At 47.3% G+C, this 19,333-nt stretch overlaps 1 protein-coding gene across 1 annotated transcript in view; it reads right to left on the bottom strand.

Annotated features, from left to right (window-relative positions):
* Positions 1–19,333, bottom strand: part of ALG6 (ALG6 alpha-1,3-glucosyltransferase) — a 44,365-nt gene that overhangs the window by 18,412 nt on the left and 6,620 nt on the right. Inside the window, exons 3-7 of the mRNA XM_055137620.1 lie at positions 10,678–10,762; positions 9,222–9,311; positions 7,300–7,388; positions 2,674–2,756; positions 870–934 (exon numbers count right to left, since the gene is read on the bottom strand). Of these exons, the coding sequence (XP_054993595.1) occupies positions 870–934; positions 2,674–2,756; positions 7,300–7,388; positions 9,222–9,311; positions 10,678–10,762 (412 nt within the window). The remainder of the gene's footprint in view (positions 1–869; positions 935–2,673; positions 2,757–7,299; positions 7,389–9,221; positions 9,312–10,677; positions 10,763–19,333) is intronic.

The raw sequence follows: 19,333 nt of genomic DNA on the forward strand, positions 1-19,333 counted from the left end.
ATCAACTTTCCTCGAAAAATTGTTTGCTTATTTGAATGTGCCTTATTTTAGATATCAAAATATTACACACATAAAACCCACATCGATTTTTTATTATTCAGTTTCGGTTTCCTGGAGCTCCAAGGCACCACCATCTGCTCGAGGAATCGCCTTGTTTTAAAGCTGCAAAACCTCAGGCTGGTGGAGATATCGTACTAGAGAAACGCCTTATTTTAAAACTGTGGAACTTGGGCTGGTGGAGACGGTGCCCAGGGCACCTACCTTGCCTGGGTTTGAGCCCCAGGCCCACAAGAAAACAAAAAAATTCAAGTCCCACACTTAGTGATTTGCTTTTCAGTTTTGCTTTTATTTCTGAACCACACCTGGCTGTACTTAAGGCTTACTCCTGGCTCTGTGCTCAGGGGGTCACTCCTGGTAGTGCTCAAGGGACCACCGGGACCCTAGAGATTGAACTGGGATCATCTACATGCAAGGCAACCCTTACCCCTGTAGTATCTCTTACCCCTGTAGTATCTCTTGGGTGTTTCCACAAACACACCTTTTGGGGGGTTGTTTTCCTTTTGTCAACAACAAGTCCCACTTACAAAAGACAAAAAACAGGTCAAACCTTTTAGAAGTAGGAGAGCCTGTGTCATTACTGGGCATTCTTTTTCCAACTCTCCAGAAAGAAGGAGACCAGTACCAACACTTCATTTCCAAACCAAGTGAGAGAAAGCAATTCTACTCTTTTTTTTTTTTTAACTCTTTTAAGTAAAACCTTGGTAAGCAAGTAAGTAAGCAAGTTTGACACTACAGGATAACAATATTATATGAACAGGTTTAGATCTCACAACAGGCTTCTGACTTCACTCTGGATTAGTAAAGGATACTGAAAATGTCCATAGTCAATAAGGATAAGGCCAGGGTACAGCAATATGCATAATGCATTGGTTATCTGTAAGGCAAAATATTAGTAATTAGTCTGTTATTCAACTCAGATACTGTACAGTATCCTTTCATTTAACATAAAAACAATGTTCCCCCCCGCCTTACCTCTACTTATCAAAACATTCCACTTTTATAAAATAATTTTTAGGGGGGGGCTGGAGAGATAGTACAGTGGGTAAGGCATTTGCCTTGCATGCAGCTAACCTGTGTTTGATCCCGGGATGCCACAAGGTCGGTTAAGAGTAATCCCTGAGGCTGGAGAGATAGCACAACGGGTAGGGCATTTGCCTTGCACATGGCCAACTTGGGTTCAATTCCCAACATCCCATATGGTCCCCCGAGCACTGCCAGGAGTAATTCCTGAGTGCATGAGCCAGGAGTAATCCCTGTGCATCACTGGGTGCGACCCAAAAAGAGAAGAAAAAAAGTGATTCCTGAGTACAGAGCCAGGAGTAAGTCCTGTGCACTGCCAAGTGTGGCCCCTCCAAAATTAACCAAACCAAAACCAAACCAAAAAGCGTTCTATGAGGTTTTTATGAAAATGTACTTTAGTAAAGAGACAAACGTCACTGAAAGACATCTGACAATGGTAATCATTTCCATTATCAAAAGTTAAGCTAGTGACTATCCTAGAAACGACCAAAAAGAACAGAGATGTATGTAGCAACTTCTCAAAACAGCTTCAGTTCCGCCTTTCTCATCCGCCAACTCAAACTTCTGGCGAAGCAACTGAGCACTCGCCTCGAGGGGTGGCGGGGCAGGACTCCTCAGAGTCAGGGGAACTCATTTCATCAAGCACAATTACTCTTCAACACAATGACTCGAAGTGGAAGTTTTCTAAATGCAGGTGGACAGAAGGGGCCGGAGGGATGGTTCAGTGGGCTGAGCGGCATGTGGCACGGCACAGGCCAGACTCCATCCCCCGTACCTGCTGAGCACAGCTAGGAGTGACCCCCGAGCAGAGCCAGGAGTAGCCCCCGAGCACCACCAGGTGTGGCCCCAAACCAGAAAAACAGAAAAAAGGAACGAGAAAGGAAATTGCCGGAAAACATACTGTAGCATTATTGTCCCATTGTTCATCGATTTGCTCGAGCAGGCACCAGTAACGTCTCCATTGTGAGACTTGTTGTTACTGTTTTTGGCATATCGAATACGCCACGGGGAGCTTGCCAGGCTCTGCTGTGCGGGCGGGATACTCTCGGTAGCTTGCTAGGCTCTCGGAGAGGGGCAGAGGAATTGAACCCGGCTCAGCCGCATGCAAGGCAAACGCCGTACCCGCTGTGCTATCACTCCGGCCCAAGGAAAACATACTATGTCCTATTATCCAGTCCCCAAAGCCTGGACCCTTAAACTCTACAGTGAGAAGTTGAGGTTACAAAGAACATATTTCAGGGGGTGGGGGCAGGGGTGGGAGGTGCTTCGGCGGTTAAGCAGGAAGCCAAGAGTTCAACCCCCAGCACCACCCCTGGACCCAAGTGTGATAACAGAGAAGAACGAACTGTGTGACCAGGCAAACAGCACACCCAAAAAAAGGTGTATGAGCCCCACAGCTAAGGTGTGTGAGCCCCACCCCCTACAAAAGCACCGCGACCAGGTGTGGGCGAGCCTGTCACCTCACCGATAGAAGGAGCGAGGAGAGAGGGAAAGGAAACAAACAAAAAAAAAAAAAGAGAGGACTATATATATATTTTTTTAACTTCTATAAAGATAATATCAAATGAAATATCAGGTTGCTTTAAAACTTACCCTTTTCTTTATTGAGATTTCCTTTAAATAAGAACAGTACATAACCACTGCAGGTATATAAATGAGTAAATCGGCAACGAAAACTGAAAAGAACAAGCAAATAATTTTAAGCATGTGACTAGCAGGATCTACGATGACCTAGAAATGGGGCCAGAGCGATAGTAGAGCAAGCCGGGCATTTGCCTTGCAAGTGGACAACCCAGGGTTGATCCCTAGCATCCTACAGGGTCTTCTGAGCCTGCCAGGAGTGATCCCTGAGCACAGAGTCGGGATTTAAGCCCTGAGCATGGTGGGGTGTGGCTCAAAAACAAAATCAACAAAAGCAATGATCTGATGATGATCTAGTGGTAACTGCCTCCCTCCAGCTAGGAACCAGCCTCTATCAATTCACGGCTCCCACCCACTGTGGACAAGCCCCTCCCAGACGGCAAGGCCAGGTCCCTGCCATGCCCTTCACATCTAATTTCAACGAATGTGCCAGGATAGTCTCTTCTTAATTTTCTCTAACAAACTCACCCATTTAATCAACTAAATTATGATGCTGGAGAAATCCTGTAAGGATGAAGGCGCCTGCCTTGCATGCGGCTGACCCCAGCAAGACCCCCGGCACTGCATATGGTCCCCTAAGCCTGTCAGGGGCGAGCCCTGAGCACAGAGCCAGAAGTAGCCCCAAACACTGCTGTGGTAAGCTGTAAAACCAACATGAAAACATGAACGTATATAATTTTTTAGGGACCAGCGCCAATAGTCCAGCGGGGAGGAGGCCTGTGTCATACGCGACCAACCTGGGTGTCATCTCCAGCGTCCCTTATGGGCCCCCAAGCCCCGCCGGGAGTGCAGAGCCAAGAATAAGTCCTGAACACTGCTGGGACTGACCCCTGAGCACACAGCCCAGAGTATGCCCTGAGCGCAGCCAGGTGTGGCCCCACAAAGAAGAATAACTAGAATTAATCAATTAGATTCTCCAAATTCCTCTTTGCTCTCACTTTTTCTTTCTTTGGGGGAAGGGCGGTGCAGGGACCACACGTGGCGATGCTCAGGGGCTACCTCTGGCCTTGTGCTCAGGGGCTACGCCTGGGGGTGCTACGGGGAGGAAACGGGGGGCCATGCCCAGTGCTGGGGACTGAACAGGGGCTGCCTGCACAGAGACAAGCACCTTCACCTCCGAACTGTCACGCCAGCCCTGGCGTGTTTTCAAAAATTAAGAAGAAATGTTTTCTCTATATCTGAACACTCCACATGTTTCTGACGTGAAGAAAACCCTAACCGTGGCTATGCACTGAAACATCTTTTTAAACGTTATTAAATTTTGGGGCTGGAGCAATAGCAAAGTGGGTAGGGCGTTTGCCTTGCACGTGGCCGACCCGGGTTCGATTCCCAGCATCCCATATGGTCCCCTGAGCACTGCCAGGGGTAATTCCTGAGTGCAGAGCCAGGAGTAACCCCTGAGCATTGCCGGATGTGACCCAAAAAGCAAAAAATAAAAATAAATAAAAATAAATAAAAAATAAACGTTATTAAATTTTAAATATGTATCCTTCTTAATCATTGCCTATACAAGGCTTGAAGAGGCACAAGTGAAGAAGAACGCCCCCCAAAAAGGAAAAGTTTAGGGGGGGGAAATAATTGGAGCACTGCCCAGGTATGGCCCCCAAAATACCAAAAAATAAATTTTCAGAAAGAATTGTTCTTTGGGGCTGGAGCGATAGCACAGCGGGGAGGGCGTTTGCCTTGCACGCGGCCGACCCGGGTTCGATTCCCTGCATCCCATATGGTCCCCTGAGCACCGCCAGGGGTGATTCCTGAGTGCAGAGCCAGGAGTAACCCCTGTGCACTGCTGGGTGTGACCCCCAAAAAAGCAAAAAAAAAAAAAAAAAAGAATTGTTCTTTTAGCATGAAAAAAATATAGGTCAAGTTCTTCAACAGTGTAACACAGCTCTCCAAAACCTAGTTTTTCTCTCGTAGCACAGCAAAGACAGTGTCCAGAATAAGAGAAAGGACAGCACCGTGTCGCTGTGAAGAGACGTGCAGCCTCTCTTCAGCTCCCGAAGCTGCGTGTGGGATGACACTGACACACTGGACCACATTCAAAGAGGCAAAGCCAAAGGCCTCGGAGCCCTAAGCACGGCCCAAAACCTGCTCATCTAGGCACGAACTCAGGTGTCCAAGAACCTTGGGCCTGGAGCAAAGGGGACCTCGAGTGTCTGCAGCTGGCACGTGAGGGGTCAAGCCTGCTCTGCGGCGCCCAAGGGAGCAGCGGCTCGAGCGAGCGGTAGAGGTTCGACACGACCACATTCAGAGGCGGAGGCGCGCTCCAAGCAGAAGCGACTGGCTCTGACGTTCACGTGGCCCTGGCTTCCTCGGGGTGTCAGACCGGCGTGGAATGACGCGGTGTGGATGCAGTTCCGAGGGTTGGGATGCTGGGAGGACAGGGGTGAGGCTGTGGGAAGGAAAGGCAGGAAGGACAGATGGCAGGCCGGGCGCTCTCTTTCGGGCCTGAGATGGTCTGACTGGGTGAAGAGGGGAGAGAGCAAGCTCTGACTGAATCCAGACTCACGGAGGACAAGACCCAGGCAGGCATGGAAGGTCTCAGTCAGGGAAAGTTTTTAAAGAGGTAGAAGGTTGGGGGCCGGAGCGATAGCACGGCGGGGAGGGCGTTTGCCTTGCACACGGCCGACCCGGGTTCGATTCCCAGCATCCCATAGGGTCCCCCGAGCACCGCCAGGAGTAATTCCTGAGTACAGAGCCAGGAGTGACCCCTGTGCATCGCCGGGTGTGACCCATAAAGGAAAAAAAAAAAAAAAGAGGTAGAAGGTTGGCTCAGGGAAGATGGCTCCTGCTTTGCATGCAGGAGGCCCAGGGCCGAGCAGGAAGACGGAAAGGGAACTAATCTATTAACCTCACTTAACTATGCAATTTTTCCCCTGGTTTCTGGGCCACATTTAGTTGTAGTCAAAGCTTACTCCTGGCTCAGTGCTCATTCCTGGCGGTGCTCGAGAAGCCATATGGGATGGCAGGGGTCAAACCCGAGTCAGTCGTGTGCAAGACAGTCCAAGTGCCTTAACCCCCTCTCCTGTCTATCTGACCCCACTGGGGCACTGGTCAGGGGTAGCTGACACTGGTCGTGGGATGGGTGCTTAAGTATTATAGGCTTAATACAAGTTTCAACAACTTTGTAAATCACAGTTCTTTAAAGTAAAAATTCCTTTAAAAAAAATGAATAAGGATCTAAGACCAGGAATGCAGTTCAGTGGTAAAGCACTAGGCTTGAAAGTTTGAGGCCCTAAGTTTGACTGGGAAAAAAAAAAAATTAAAGTAAACAAAGATACAAGGTGAATAATGTGGCTCAGTGGTACAGCCCTGAGTATGGCGGACCTGGGTTTGATGCTGATTTAAGAAAAACAGGGGCTGGAGCGATAGCACAGCGGGTAGGGCGTTTGCCTTGCACGCGGCCGACCCGGGTTCGATTCCCAGCATCCCATATGGTCCCCTGAGCACCGCGAGGGGTGATTCCTGAGTGCATGAGCCAGGAGTGACCCCTGTGCATCGCCGGGTGTGACCCAAAAAGCAAAAAAAAAAAAGAAAGAAAAACAAATAATAAGAGTATTTACAAAGAATTAAGTGAAATGATGATACTAATAAATTCAGGGCTGAGGTGTGTAGCTAAGTGGTCAAGTGTATGTTTTGAATGTATGAAGTCCTGGGTTCAATTCCCTGCCTGGTATCAAAAACCAAAAGAAAAAAAGGGGGAGGATGAGGAAGAGAGCTTAAAGGGCCAGAGAACGTGACATGCATGCCCAAGTGCCTGGGACTGCATGCCCCCCCCAGCTTTATGGGTGCAGCCTTGGGGGCTCCCCAAGCACCACGGAGCCAGAGCAGTATCGAGTCACCCCAACGAGCATAAAAAGCATTAAATCATCCGGGACCAGAGCGAAGGTGCAGCGGGGAGGGCGCTTGCCTTGCAGGGGGCCAACCCAGGTTCAATCCCCGGCATCCCAAATGGTCCCCTGAGCCCACCAGGAGTGACTCCTGAGTGCAGAGCACAGGAGTCGCCCAGAGCACTGCCGGGTGTGACCCAAAACCAAACCAAGCCAACAAAAGCATTGAATCACCCAACCTGATTGGCCAAATACCACAGGGCGTGGATTAGGGGTTCCCTGAGCACTGTTTGAGAGCTCCTCCTCAAAAGGTAATAACAGGGCCGGAGCAACAGCACAGCAGGGAGGGCATGTGCCTTGCACGTGGCCGACCTGGTTCGATCCCTGGCATCATCCCATATGGTCCCCTGAGCACTGCCAGGAGCAATTCCTGAGTGCAGAGCCAGGAGTAAACCCCAAAAATCGCCAGCTGTGACCCAAAAAACAGAAAGGAAAAAAAAAGGTAACAACAACAATAAATGCAAAGTATCCAGGGTAATTTCCTACCAGTCTTTGATTGTTTGGCTCACATAGGCACTTAGTTATTTGTGACATATTACACATTTTATGTATGGTTATACAATTTTTAATTGGTTTTCAGTTTTTAAAAGTCAGCAGAAAACAACTAAAAAATAGCCCTTTCACCAGTTCTCCTAAAATTTTCTTAAAAACCAAATTCCAGATTTCAGTCCGTGCCAGGTTCTCCTACCTGTCGTACGCATGAAGAGTTTGTGTGCCTGACTCTCGTATCCACGGGATGTATGAAGAGCGATCCAATCTGGATCTATAAATTTTGCCCTGAAAAGCAAAGCATACCCAAATATACATACAGGTTCTATAGTATCCCTTTTAGAAACAAGGACAAGAATGTGAGAGTCCTTTATTCCCACAAAGCTATGGTTCACATTCAACTTCACTCTTTTTATTTAATCACATGAAACTGACTCAAGCTAAGAAACCGTCTGTCACTCAGGGATAAGCTCCAGGTACGGGTGGCGGTGGCGGGAAACGCCAGGCCTCACGGGACAGGGGAGGAGTCAGTCCTTCTCCTCCCCCACCCCCCATGGGACTCTGAGATGACGCCCACACACTTAAGCTCCCACACGGCCATGACCCAGAGACATGACACGCAAACGAACCTCGGACCCGAGCAACTTGCTGCAGTGATCTCTCCAGACCCTAATTATTAAAATTTCAGAATTCCTAGAGTGTGGCTGCTCTCGGCCTCAAGACATTATATTGTATCCATAACAATACAAAGCACATTGTCTAGCATTGCATTTTCGGCAGGTATGAGTGGTCCTGGGACTGGGCTCAAATATCGAAGGAAACCAAAGTAGAGAAAGAGAGTACTGTGCAAATTGTCTGCCACACAAGCAGGGGGAGGTGTAGAATGGGGGGGGAGGGGGGATACTGGGGACTTTGGTGGTGGAAAACATGCACTGGTGAAGGGATGGGTGTTTGATGATTGTATGATCGAAGCTCAAACATGAAAGCTCTGTTACTGTACCTCACGGGGAATCAATAAAAAAAAGAAAAGAAAAAAGAAACTGTCTGCCTTGCTCATCTCCCAGCAAAATCACGTTATATGTTACTACCATTCCCATCTTCAAAATCTTCCAGTGGGAAATAATCTGACATGTCACATTCACTTATTAAGCACGCACTCTGTATTACTAACCAGAGAACCAAGTGCTTCAGTTATCACAGCAATACAACACAGCAATACAAGAGTTGTTAAACATAAATTACTGCATAATATATTTTTAAAACTTTGGGTTGTGGGGGGCCGGTATTTGGGCCACACCTGGCTATACTCAGTGCTCGCTTACGCCGGACTCTGTGCTCAGGGATCATTCCTGGCAGGGATTGGGAGACAATGTGTGGTGCCAGTGATCAAATTCGGGTTGGCCGCACACAAGGCAAGCACCTAACCCACTATACTATCTTTCCTGCCTAAAATAATTCTTCATGATGTTTCCAATCACTCATTGTAACTAATCACCCCAAAGTTCTGGGGCTTCCAGGAAGTAAATTTTCACCAAAAATGAAATGGTTAAAATAAAAATTTAAATGACCTTAAAGATACTGTGAATATATTCCTTAAATTTTCCACTGATACATCTTAAGTCTGGAATAGAAGAGCTGGAGAGATCGTATACGTGAAAACCTAAGTTTCTAACTTGAAAAGTTAAACACGATACCACCTGAACTTTAGACCTTCCCCCAAAAACGGCTTTTCTATACACAATTAACGATATTCAATATAGTTCTTATTTATTAAGCAAGCATAACTAGTAACCTACCTGCTTCAAAACAAAGCTAGGACTTTGCATGTTTTACTAGCTTGTTCTCCAAAGAAATGACGAAAATTTTCAAACTTTGATAGTTAACATTTTTACAAATTCATTTTGTAAAAATCAATACGTAAAATAGTACACAAGCCATAATAGTGTACTATTTTACACTGTTATGACTTGTGTACTATTCCCTTGAGTACACATAATATTTCATACATAATGTAAATACAGGTCCAAATAATCTCTATTCAGCATGGCCAGATCATACTGCTTCCTTTTCTAACTGCAGAAGGCGTGTCTAGTTAAAGAATTACAGTAAATAAGAACTTACACGTAAGCACACAAGAGACTGTGGTAAGCGGTCAAAGGTGGGTAATCTAGTCCCCAGTACTGTAAATTGTTATCACTGCTGTTAAAGTACCTAGAAAACAAAAAGCACCACCCCATTAATCAATCATCAGGAAAGAATTTAACACCTCATCTCAATTTAATTTAAAAGTGTTGTAGGGGGCTGGAGCAATAGCACACCGGGTAGGGCGTTTGCCTTGCACGCGGCCCACCCGGGTTCGATTCCCAGCATCCCATATGGTCCCCTGAGCATTGCCAGGAGTAATTCCTGAGTGCATGAGCCAGGAGTAACCCCTGTGCATTACCGAGTGTGACCCAAAAAAAAAAAATAGCAAAAAAATAAAAAAATAAAAGTGTTGTAATAGGCTCAAAGAAAAGACTGGAGGGCCCAGAGCAATAGTTCAGCGGCCAGGCGCTTGTCTTACACCTGGTCTACCTGGGTTTGATCCCCGATGGTTCCCCGAGCCCGCCAGGAGTGCGCCCTGAGCGGCCCCCAAACAAAACCAAACCAAGAAAGGCCAGAGAGCTAGTAACAGGTAGTGAGGTGCTGGCCTTGCACGAAAGCCAACCTGGGTCCGATCCCTGGCACAGCACCTCCCCCCGACCCGCACCAGCAGTGACTCCTGAGCACAGAGCCAGGAGGAACCACAAGGTGTGGCCCCCAAACCTAAAACCCACAACAAATGCTTACTGAGCACTTAGGACACTACACTGCCAGCGCTGGTCCCCTTCCAGTTTCACTCCAGCCATCCTCAAGTAACCCAGTGAACTATGAACTCTATCCTTCGCATCCCACGGGGATAACATGGTGGCAGAGGATGCAAAAAATCACAGGCCCTGGGCCACACTGGCAGCGAACGGTAGAACCGGAACCCGAACTTGGGCATCTTCGCTCCTCGCCTCTGCCCTGCTGCTGTTTCACATCTCTCACGGCGAAGCTGTGCAGCCTCCGGAGGGAATGCTTCTCACCCAGAAACTTCCAAGCTTGGCGCCCAGAGGCGCTTCTCACGCAGATCACGCTGCCCGAGTCCTAATTCGGCTCCACACTGCCTCTGGGGATCTAGCCTGAGTCACTTGGGGGAGCGACGCTTCCCCCAGCTGGGCCTCCACAAGCGAGCAGAAGCCAGATCAAGCCTCTTGGAAGATAAGGATGCCCGAGTGGAGAAAAATGACTTTCCTTCGGGGACCCTCAAACCATCTATGTGACCTCACTATGGAAAAAGAACCAAATCTGGGGAGGCTGGAGCAATAGCACAGCAGGTAAGGTGTTTGCCTTGCACGAGGCAGACCCGGGTTTGATTCCCAGCATCCCTTATGGTTCCCCCAAGCAGGGCCGGGATTAACCCCTGTGCATCGCCAGGTGTGACCCAAAAAGCAAAAAAAAAAAAAGAAGAAGAAAAAGAAGAAGCCAGCAGCAAATCAGGCTGAAGGGACCATACCATTGCTTGACGGGTAGATTCAGCGTGATTTCTTGCCAGTGTCGCTGAGCTTCATAATCGCCGAACATCGGGGGCTTCCCCGCACCTGAGGAGAAAGGTACCAGGAACAAAAACAAGAGACTTTAGGGCATCGCTGATGTGGATTTCCTTACGAAAAGGTTGTATGTTACGGGGGCATTGGAAGTTAAGGAAAAGAACACAGGAGCTGCCACCACCCCCCCACAAAAAAGGCAGAGTGCTGGGGTCCAAAGGTGAGTGCTACATTCTCACAGTGAACTGGGGCGTGCAAGCCAAGATTCAACCTCCCCGGGCCTCCGCACAGTCAAACCAGGATCAACACTGACAAGACTGTGAAATACCCAGTAACACCTGCACCCCTAATCCCCACCCACCCCCAACACACACACACACACACACACACACACACACACACACACACACACACACTCTAAGAATCAGATGTTGTTTACTTTTGTTTTTCTCAGGATATAATAGCGCCTGACGGTCTCCGTGAATGCCAATAAAACCAGGACCTTAAGTTCAAAGGATTTTTCCATTTATTGGGTGTGTAACAGAAAGCAATTCTGAGTTCAGACCAATTACTGATGTCAATGCTACGGGAACAGGACTGCCGTAGATTAGTTCTCCTCCAAAAGAACAGTTGTTGTCTGATACTTTAAAACCCCAAGGCTTGGGGCTGGAGCAATAGTGCCAGAGGGTAGAGCAGTTTGCCTTGCACGCGGCCGACCTGGGTTCGATGCCGAGCATCCCATATGGTCCCCCAAGCACTGCCAGGAGTAATTCCTGAGTGCAAAGCCAGGAGTAACCCCTGTGCACTGCCGGGTGTGACACAAAAAAGCCAATAAATAAATAAATAAATAAATAAATAAAATCCCATGGTTCTGTTCCAGTTGGCTTTTTGATCTCTCTTCTGTCAATTCATACCCAACCTTCCAGAATCTTCCCAATTCCAAATTTTCCATTAAACTTTCTTTCACAAATCTGGGGCTGGAAAGATAGAATGGCAGGTAGGGTGTGTGCCTTGCATGGGACTGGAGAGGGTTTGAGCCTCCGCATCCCATCTGGTTCCCCAAGTACCACTAGGAGTAACTCCTGAGTGCAGAGCCAAGAAGAAGGCCTGAGCATCCCTGGGTGTGACCCAAACATCAAAGAGAAACCATCTTTCACAAACTAAAGCATGCTGATCATTAAGTACTTTTCTAATACTTACATTTTCAGTACCATTTATCGTGTGATAAAAAATGAGTGTGCTATTTCCTAATAGTTATCTTAAGAATATTAGTTCCAATGGACAGAGATGATGATTTTTCAGTGATCAGAAGAAACATACTATTGGGCCAGAGAGATAGTACAAGTGGGCAGAGCACTAGGTTTGCACAGGGCTGACCTGGGTTCAACCCCCACCACTATTTTTTCCCCAAGTGCCGCCAGGAGTGATGCCTGAGCAGAGATGAAAACAAGCCCCACGCACAGCCAGTGTGGCCCAAACACTAAGAAAAGTAAAATAAAATGCCACTAAGCCATATAGTTCATACTTTCATTAAGCATATAATATATGGTTTGCTTAAAAACTTGCTTAACTGGAGCTAGAGATTTGCTTGGATAGTAAAGCATTTGCCTTGCGTATGTGAGGCACTGGGTTAAATCCCCAGCATATCACACACCATACCATACCCGTGGCGTATTCAATATGCCAAAAACAGTAATGATAGGTCTCATTCCCTGATCCTGAAAGAGCCTCCAATTGTTGGGAAAGACGAGTAAGGAGAGGCTGCTAAAAATCTCAGGGCTGTGGGGCTGGAGAGATAGCACAGCGGGTAGGGCATTTGCCTCGCACGAGGCCGACCCGGGTTCAAATCCCAGCATCTCATATGGTCCCCTGAGCACGGCCAGGGGTAATTCCTGAGTGCAGAGCCAGGAGTAACCCCTGTGCATCGCCAGGTATGACCCAAAAAGCAAAAAAAAAAAAAAAAAAATCTCAGGGCTGAGTGTATTAGAGACGTTACCGGTGCCCGCTCGAGTAAATCAATGAACAACAGGATGACAGTGATACAGTGATACACCACACACACACACACACACACACACACACACACACACACACACACATTTGAACCAGAAGAGAATAACCTACAGTTTTTAAAGAAGGAACATCAGGGACTGGACAAACAGTATAGTTGGTGGGGTACTTGCCTTCCATGCAGCCAACCCAGGTTCGACCCCCAGCATCCCATACAGTCCCTTGAGCCCACCAGGAATGATTCCTGAGAGCAGAGTCAGGAGTGACCCCTGAACACCTCTGGGCGTGCCCCCTAACCCCAAAAGGAAAATAAATTCCAAACGATTTGCCCGTTTGCATGTGCGTTCGTCTCCTAGATGAGAGCATCAGTTTGGACTGGGTCTGGGGGAGGGAGGGGGAGCGGAGCCAGCAAGCTGAGGCTTCTCAAAGCCGAGAAGGCCGGCAGCTCAGGGTCACGCTTCTTGGTGCTCAGGGGACAAGCAGTGCCAACCCAGGCCACCTGCATGCCAGGACTGTGCTCCAGCCCACTGAGTCCTCCCGCCGGCCCCCTCTGTGGAAAACAACCACTGCCTACAGCTTCTTCATGGGGACGAAGGAAACTGATTTTCAATTTTTTTTTTCTTTTTGGGTCATACGTGGCGATGCTCAGGGGTTACTCCTGGCTCTGCACTCAGGAATCACTCCTGGCGGTGCTCAGGGGACCCTATGGGATGCTGGGAATAGAACCTGGGTTGGTCTCGTGCAAGGCAAATGTCCTACCCGCTGTGCTATCGCTCCAGCCCTTGATTTGTACTTTTTGTTTGCGTTGTTTTTCTTTGTGTTTTGGTCCACTGGGATAATAAAAGTCTGAGAGCATCTTAAGTAATTTCCAACACCTGACCCGATCCCACTATCTGGATATTCTGCCATCGCCCCTAGACTTGTGGTCAATGTGGAAGAATTTATTGCCATTCTCTAACAAATAGAAGAATGGATAATGACTCTCCTTAGAGTTGAGAAACAAGTTTCTATCCCGAGTCTGACCTACTTCAATAAATTCAGCTGACACTGGCTATGAAATTAGTACTTAAGTTTTTAAAACTGCTAAAGTGCCCTTAAAGCCACCCAGAAGGACAGCCCAACTGTACCTGTGGGAGCTTCACTTGGGAAGGGCAAAAAGGATTCCTTCCCTGTGATTAATTCCACAAATTCATTTCCAGAAGACTCAGAATTACATAAAGATAACACATTCATATATACTCACCCAGCTTCAGTGTTCTCTTTCTGAAGAAAAACGGGCTTCAGCACCACTAACATGTATTCAGTACTGACCCATTCAAAACTATGCTTGATATTGTTTTTCTTTTAGGGGGCCACACCCAGTGATGCTCAGGAATTACTCCGAGCAGCAGGAATAAGGGGATGCCAGGGATCGAAACCAGATCAGCGGCATGCAAGGCAAACAAACACCCTGCCCGCTGTACTACCGCTCTAACTTAGAATTTTTAAAAGCTTATCTAGTGTTGGATGGGGCCGGAGCAATAGCACAGCGGGTAGGGCGTTTGCCTTGCACTCGGCCGACCCGGGTTCGATTCCCAGCATCCCATATGGTCCCCTGAGCACCACAAGGGATAATTCCTGAGTGCAGAGTCAGGAGTGACCCCTGTGCATCGCCGGCTGTGACCCAAAAAGAAAAAAAAAAAAGGCTTATCTAGTGTGGGAGACAGTGAGAAGCCACACGATGCTCTGGGGTTGCTCCTGGCTCTGCACTCAGGATGACTCCCGGTGGGCTTGGAGAACTATATGGGATGAGAGGAATCAAACCCAAACTGGCCCCATACAAAGTAAATGCCGTACCCACTACTATTGCTCCAGCCCGTAAAAGCTTATTTTTAAAAAGCTTTTTCAATTTGTTCAGTTGATTTAATAATTACATATAGCCTTCACCACACCTTGTATTTTTACACATTATAAAGGGAAGAGAATTTGGCATTTCCCAGAATAAAATTCTCCTTTTATAGGTTTCCTGGTGAGTAAAGAGAAACATTTGTGGGTAATTTGAGAGAAAGTAATTAAATAAAACATGGTCAAACTGTAACAAGATCGGTATATTGTGAAGAATGATTTTCCAAGATTTTCTCCTCCTAGTCAATACAGCCTTGGGAGGAAGAATAAAGAGACATTACTAAAATAACTTTCCATGCCTTTAGTGCTGCCATTTGCTCTAAAAAGCATTGCCTGACACTTTGGATTAAATAAAGAAAAACTGTGATTTCTGCAAGAAATGATAATATGAAGATCAGAATCTTTCACGGCCCCATTGGTTGCATAAAAGCAAACAAAATTCATTATTTTCAGGTCTGCAAATGCTGATTATGTAAACAGCACTTATTTAAGGGGTATGTGCAAATATAAAAGGGCTTCGAAAAATTGAAATGCTAATGTACAGTTTACTGTGGAATGTTCCCCAAATCTCCCCAATGGGGAAACAACGGATTCCTATTAATCCAGCTACCACCCTTCCGTGCCTAAATGGCTCCAAATTACAACCTTAAGATAAACTACTGCTGTTGAAAACAAATGGAAGGGGCAATCCCCCTGGCCCTTGTATCTACTGTCCTTGGGTGTCAGCCTCATGTGATGTTATTCTATACTCCACAAATGAGTGCAGTCCCTCTATGTCTGTCCCTCTCTTTCTGACTCATTTCACTTAGCATGATACTCTCCATGTCTATCCATTTATAAGCAAATTTCATGACTTCATCTCTCCTAACAGCTGCATAGTATTCCACTGTGTAGATGTACCAAAGTTTCTTTAACCAGTCATCTGTTCTAGGGCACTTGGGTTGTCTCCAGAGTTTGGCGATTGTGAACAGTGCTGCAATGAACATATAGGTACAGATGTCCTTTCTACTGTGCTTTTTTGCATCCTCGGGATATATTCCCCGAAGTGTAACCCAAACATGAAAGCTTTTAACTATCTCACAGCGAATCAATAAAATTTAAAAATAAATAAATAAATGAAAGGGCCAGAGAGACAGTCCCAAGGGCTCGGCACATGGCCACCACATACGGTCCCAAGCAGCACCAGGAGGCGACCCCAGAACTCCAAGCCAGGAGCGGCACTGGGTGTGGCGGAACACAGCGAAACCCTGGGGGTTGCAGAGAGCACAGAGGTTATGTGGCTGACCCCAGTCCACACTTCCTGGCACCAAATGTGCCCTGCATGCCACAGGGAGAGACCACAGAGCTGGAAAGAGCATCCCCCCCCCCCCCCCCGCCCCATCCCTGGATGAAACAAATTAAATAAAAACAAACTGTAGGGGGCTGGAGCAATAGCACAGCGGGTAGGGCGTTTGCCTTGCACATGGCAGACCCGGGTTCGAATCCCAGCATCCCATATCGTCCCCTGAGCACCACCAGGGGTAATTCCTGAGTGCAAAGCCAGGAGGAACCCCTGTGCATCGCCGGGTGTGATCCAAAAAGCAAAAAAAAAAAAAAAACCTGTAGTCACAGATAGCATTATAATCACTTCACTTCACTTGTATCACTTGTCGCCCATTGCTCATCAATTTGCTCAAGCGGACGCCAGTAACGTCTCCATTCGTCCCTGTCGCAAGCTAGTGTAGCCCAATGGCATCTGGTCACTCCAGGAACACGAAGAGCATCACAGCCTCTCTTTACTCGTTCTTCCCAATGCTGCCATATTGGGGGCTCTTTCAGGGTCAGGGGAATAAGGCCCATTATTTTTTTTTCTTTTTGGTTTTTGGGTCACACCCGATGATGCACAGGGGCTACTCCTGGCTTTTCACTCAGGAATTACCCCTGGCCGGTGCTCAGGGGACCATATGGGATGCTGGGATTAGAACCCGGGTCGGCCGCATGCAAGGCAAACGCCCTACCCACTGTGCCATCGCTCCAGCCCCAAGGCCCATTATTGTTACTGTTTTGGGCATATCCAATACGCCACAGGTAGCTTGCCAGGCTCTGTGGTGCGGGTGGGATACCCTCGGTAGCTTGCCGGGCTCTCCGAGAGGGATGGGCTTTTAAGGTGACCTCTAGTCGTCCCTACAGGTGCTCCCAGTCTACCGAATGCAAGCGAAATAAATTTCTGCTGGAATCTCGGACCAGATTCATTCAGGCCTTCTTGCTGAAGGAAAAAGTGAGACACTTTAAGATCTACGTGGCTCTATTATAATAGAGGGGGGAAAACTGGGGAAAAAAAAAAGAAAAAGAAAAAGAATGAGGAGGAGGCTCAGCGGTAAAAGACATGCCTTACTAGCAGGAAGTGGTCCTGGCATGTATATTGTATAAGGAGGAAGGCCCTTGGGACTGGAGTGATAGCACAGTGGGTAGGGCGTTTGCCTTGCACGCGGCCGACCCGGGTTTGATTCCCAGCATCCCATATGGTCCCCATGAGCACCGCCAGGAGTAATTCCTGAGTACAGAGCCAGGAGTAACCCTTGTGTGTCGCCGGGTGTGACCCAAAAAGCCAAAAAAAAAAAAAAAAAGGGAGGAAGGCCCTTATATGTATAATCTCTGGCATTTCATTAAAAAAATCTCAGTGGAGGGCTGGAGCGATAGCACAGCAGGTAGGGCATTTGCCTTGCACGCAGCCAGCCCGGGTTCAATTCCCAGCATCCCATATGGTCCCCCGAGCACTGTCAGGAGTAATTCCTGAGTGCATGAGCCAGGAGTAACCCCTGTGCATCGCCGGGTGTGACCCAAAAAAGCCAAAAGAAAAAAAAAATCAGTGGAATCACAAGTTAGATTCATTCATAAAGTCTCACAGTCTCCCATGCCTTCGTTCTTCACCAGTGAATAGTACAAACACTATAGTTTTCACAATAGGCTTTATTTACAAGAGATGGACTCATTTGTATTAGCGTTTGGCAGTGATTTCACTTTTCTCATCTGAACATGAAAATGACAAAAATACATATTGCCTACTTCCAAAAGATACATACAAACACTTTCCTAATGAATATTAACCCTTCCTATACAGTAATCCGGGAATCCAAAAGTAATTTTTTTCCCTGTGAATCTTCATGGGATAATTTAGGAGCCAGGTTTAAAATAAGAACCAGGAGCCAGGGGCTGAAGCAATAGCACAGTGGGTAGGGCATTTGCCTTGCACTTGGCCAACCCGGGGTTCAATTCCCAGCATCCCATATGGTCCCCTGAGCACCGCCAGGGGTGATTCCTGAGTGCAGAGCCAAGAGTAACCCCTGTGCATCGCCAGGTGTGACCCAAAAAGAAAAAAGCCAAAAATGAAAAAAAAAAAAATCAGGGGCCAGAGAGATGGCCTAGAGAGCTGAGTGGAAGGCCAGATTTCTCTCCCCAGCACCACAGGGTCCCCTGAGACCCCTCGAATAGTCAGAAGCGGTCCCTGAGCACCACCTCATGAGGCCCAATCTCACCCCAAATAAGTTTAAAAATAAAATGGGTATCAGAGGTCCAGGGATCCACTCAACAGGAGCCGAGGGTTGGCCTCTGGCCTCCAGGATAAGACTCTCTCTGATCCAAGATTCTCCCCAGACTCCTTCCATCCTTCCTCCAGGCCCTAAGATAAATTATGCAATCTGTTTCCTTCTTTTTCCATTCTGTCTCTTCAACTATTATCTGTGCCAACTTGGTGTGAAAGTTGAATAAAAGACTGAGAAGGGTTGGGAGAGTTCCAGTCACAGGGCAGCACAGGGCAGAGACTTGCATGAGTGCAAGGCCCTGAGTTTGATCCCCACAGCCACACCCCAAAGCGCCACCATATGTGGCCCCTGGTGGTGATTCCAATTGCTGGAAATGGGCCCTAGACCAAAAAAAATAAAGTTACTAAAAGAATGAGTAAGCATCTATCTAACCAGAGTTCTACAAGGATGAGAAGACTATAAACCCAATACGCAAATATATTTTGGTGTCAAATAATCTGCTATGAGGAGCAGATAAGCATAATACTGACATGCTAATTACATTCCTACACTAAAGGAGAAAACACAATTCACACTTATTATCTCGAGCCTCCATCAACCCTGCAGAAGTATATATGAACATCCCCACTTTGCAGAAGAGGTTGATAAAGAGATTAAGTAAGTTTCCCCAAGTCCAGGCAACTAAGATGAAGAACGAAGATTAGAGCTGCGTCCAGCTGAGTCTACTGCTCAAATTTGTTTCTTCATCTTTTAACTGCCTTAGTTCAACTTGTTTCTCTGAAGTCCCAGAGCCATGTTCTAGAAGTACTGAGAGTTGGAAAGATAGTATGGGGGGCTGGAGCCATAGTACAGCGGGTAGGGTGTTTTTGCCTTGCACTCGGCAGACCAAGGTTCGATTCCCAGCATCCCATATGGTCCCCTGAGCACCGCCAGGGGCGATTCCTGAGTGCAAAGCCAGGAGTAACCCCTGTGCATTGCCAGGTGTGATCCAAAAAGCAAAAAAAAAAAAAAGAAAGATTGTATGGGGGTCAAGGCAATTACCTAGAATGTGGCTGATCCCATCTGATCCCTGGAACTATAGATGATCCCCTGAGCAACATCAGGAAAGACCCAGGTATATGTCCACGGACTGCCAGATGTGGACCAAAAAAATTTTAAATATCAAAAAAAAAAAAAGTACTGGGGGCTGGAGTGATAGTACAACGGATAG

This window comes from Sorex araneus, chromosome 5, assembly GCF_027595985.1.
Source record: "Sorex araneus isolate mSorAra2 chromosome 5, mSorAra2.pri, whole genome shotgun sequence".
NCBI lineage: Eukaryota > Metazoa > Chordata > Mammalia > Eulipotyphla > Soricidae > Sorex > Sorex araneus.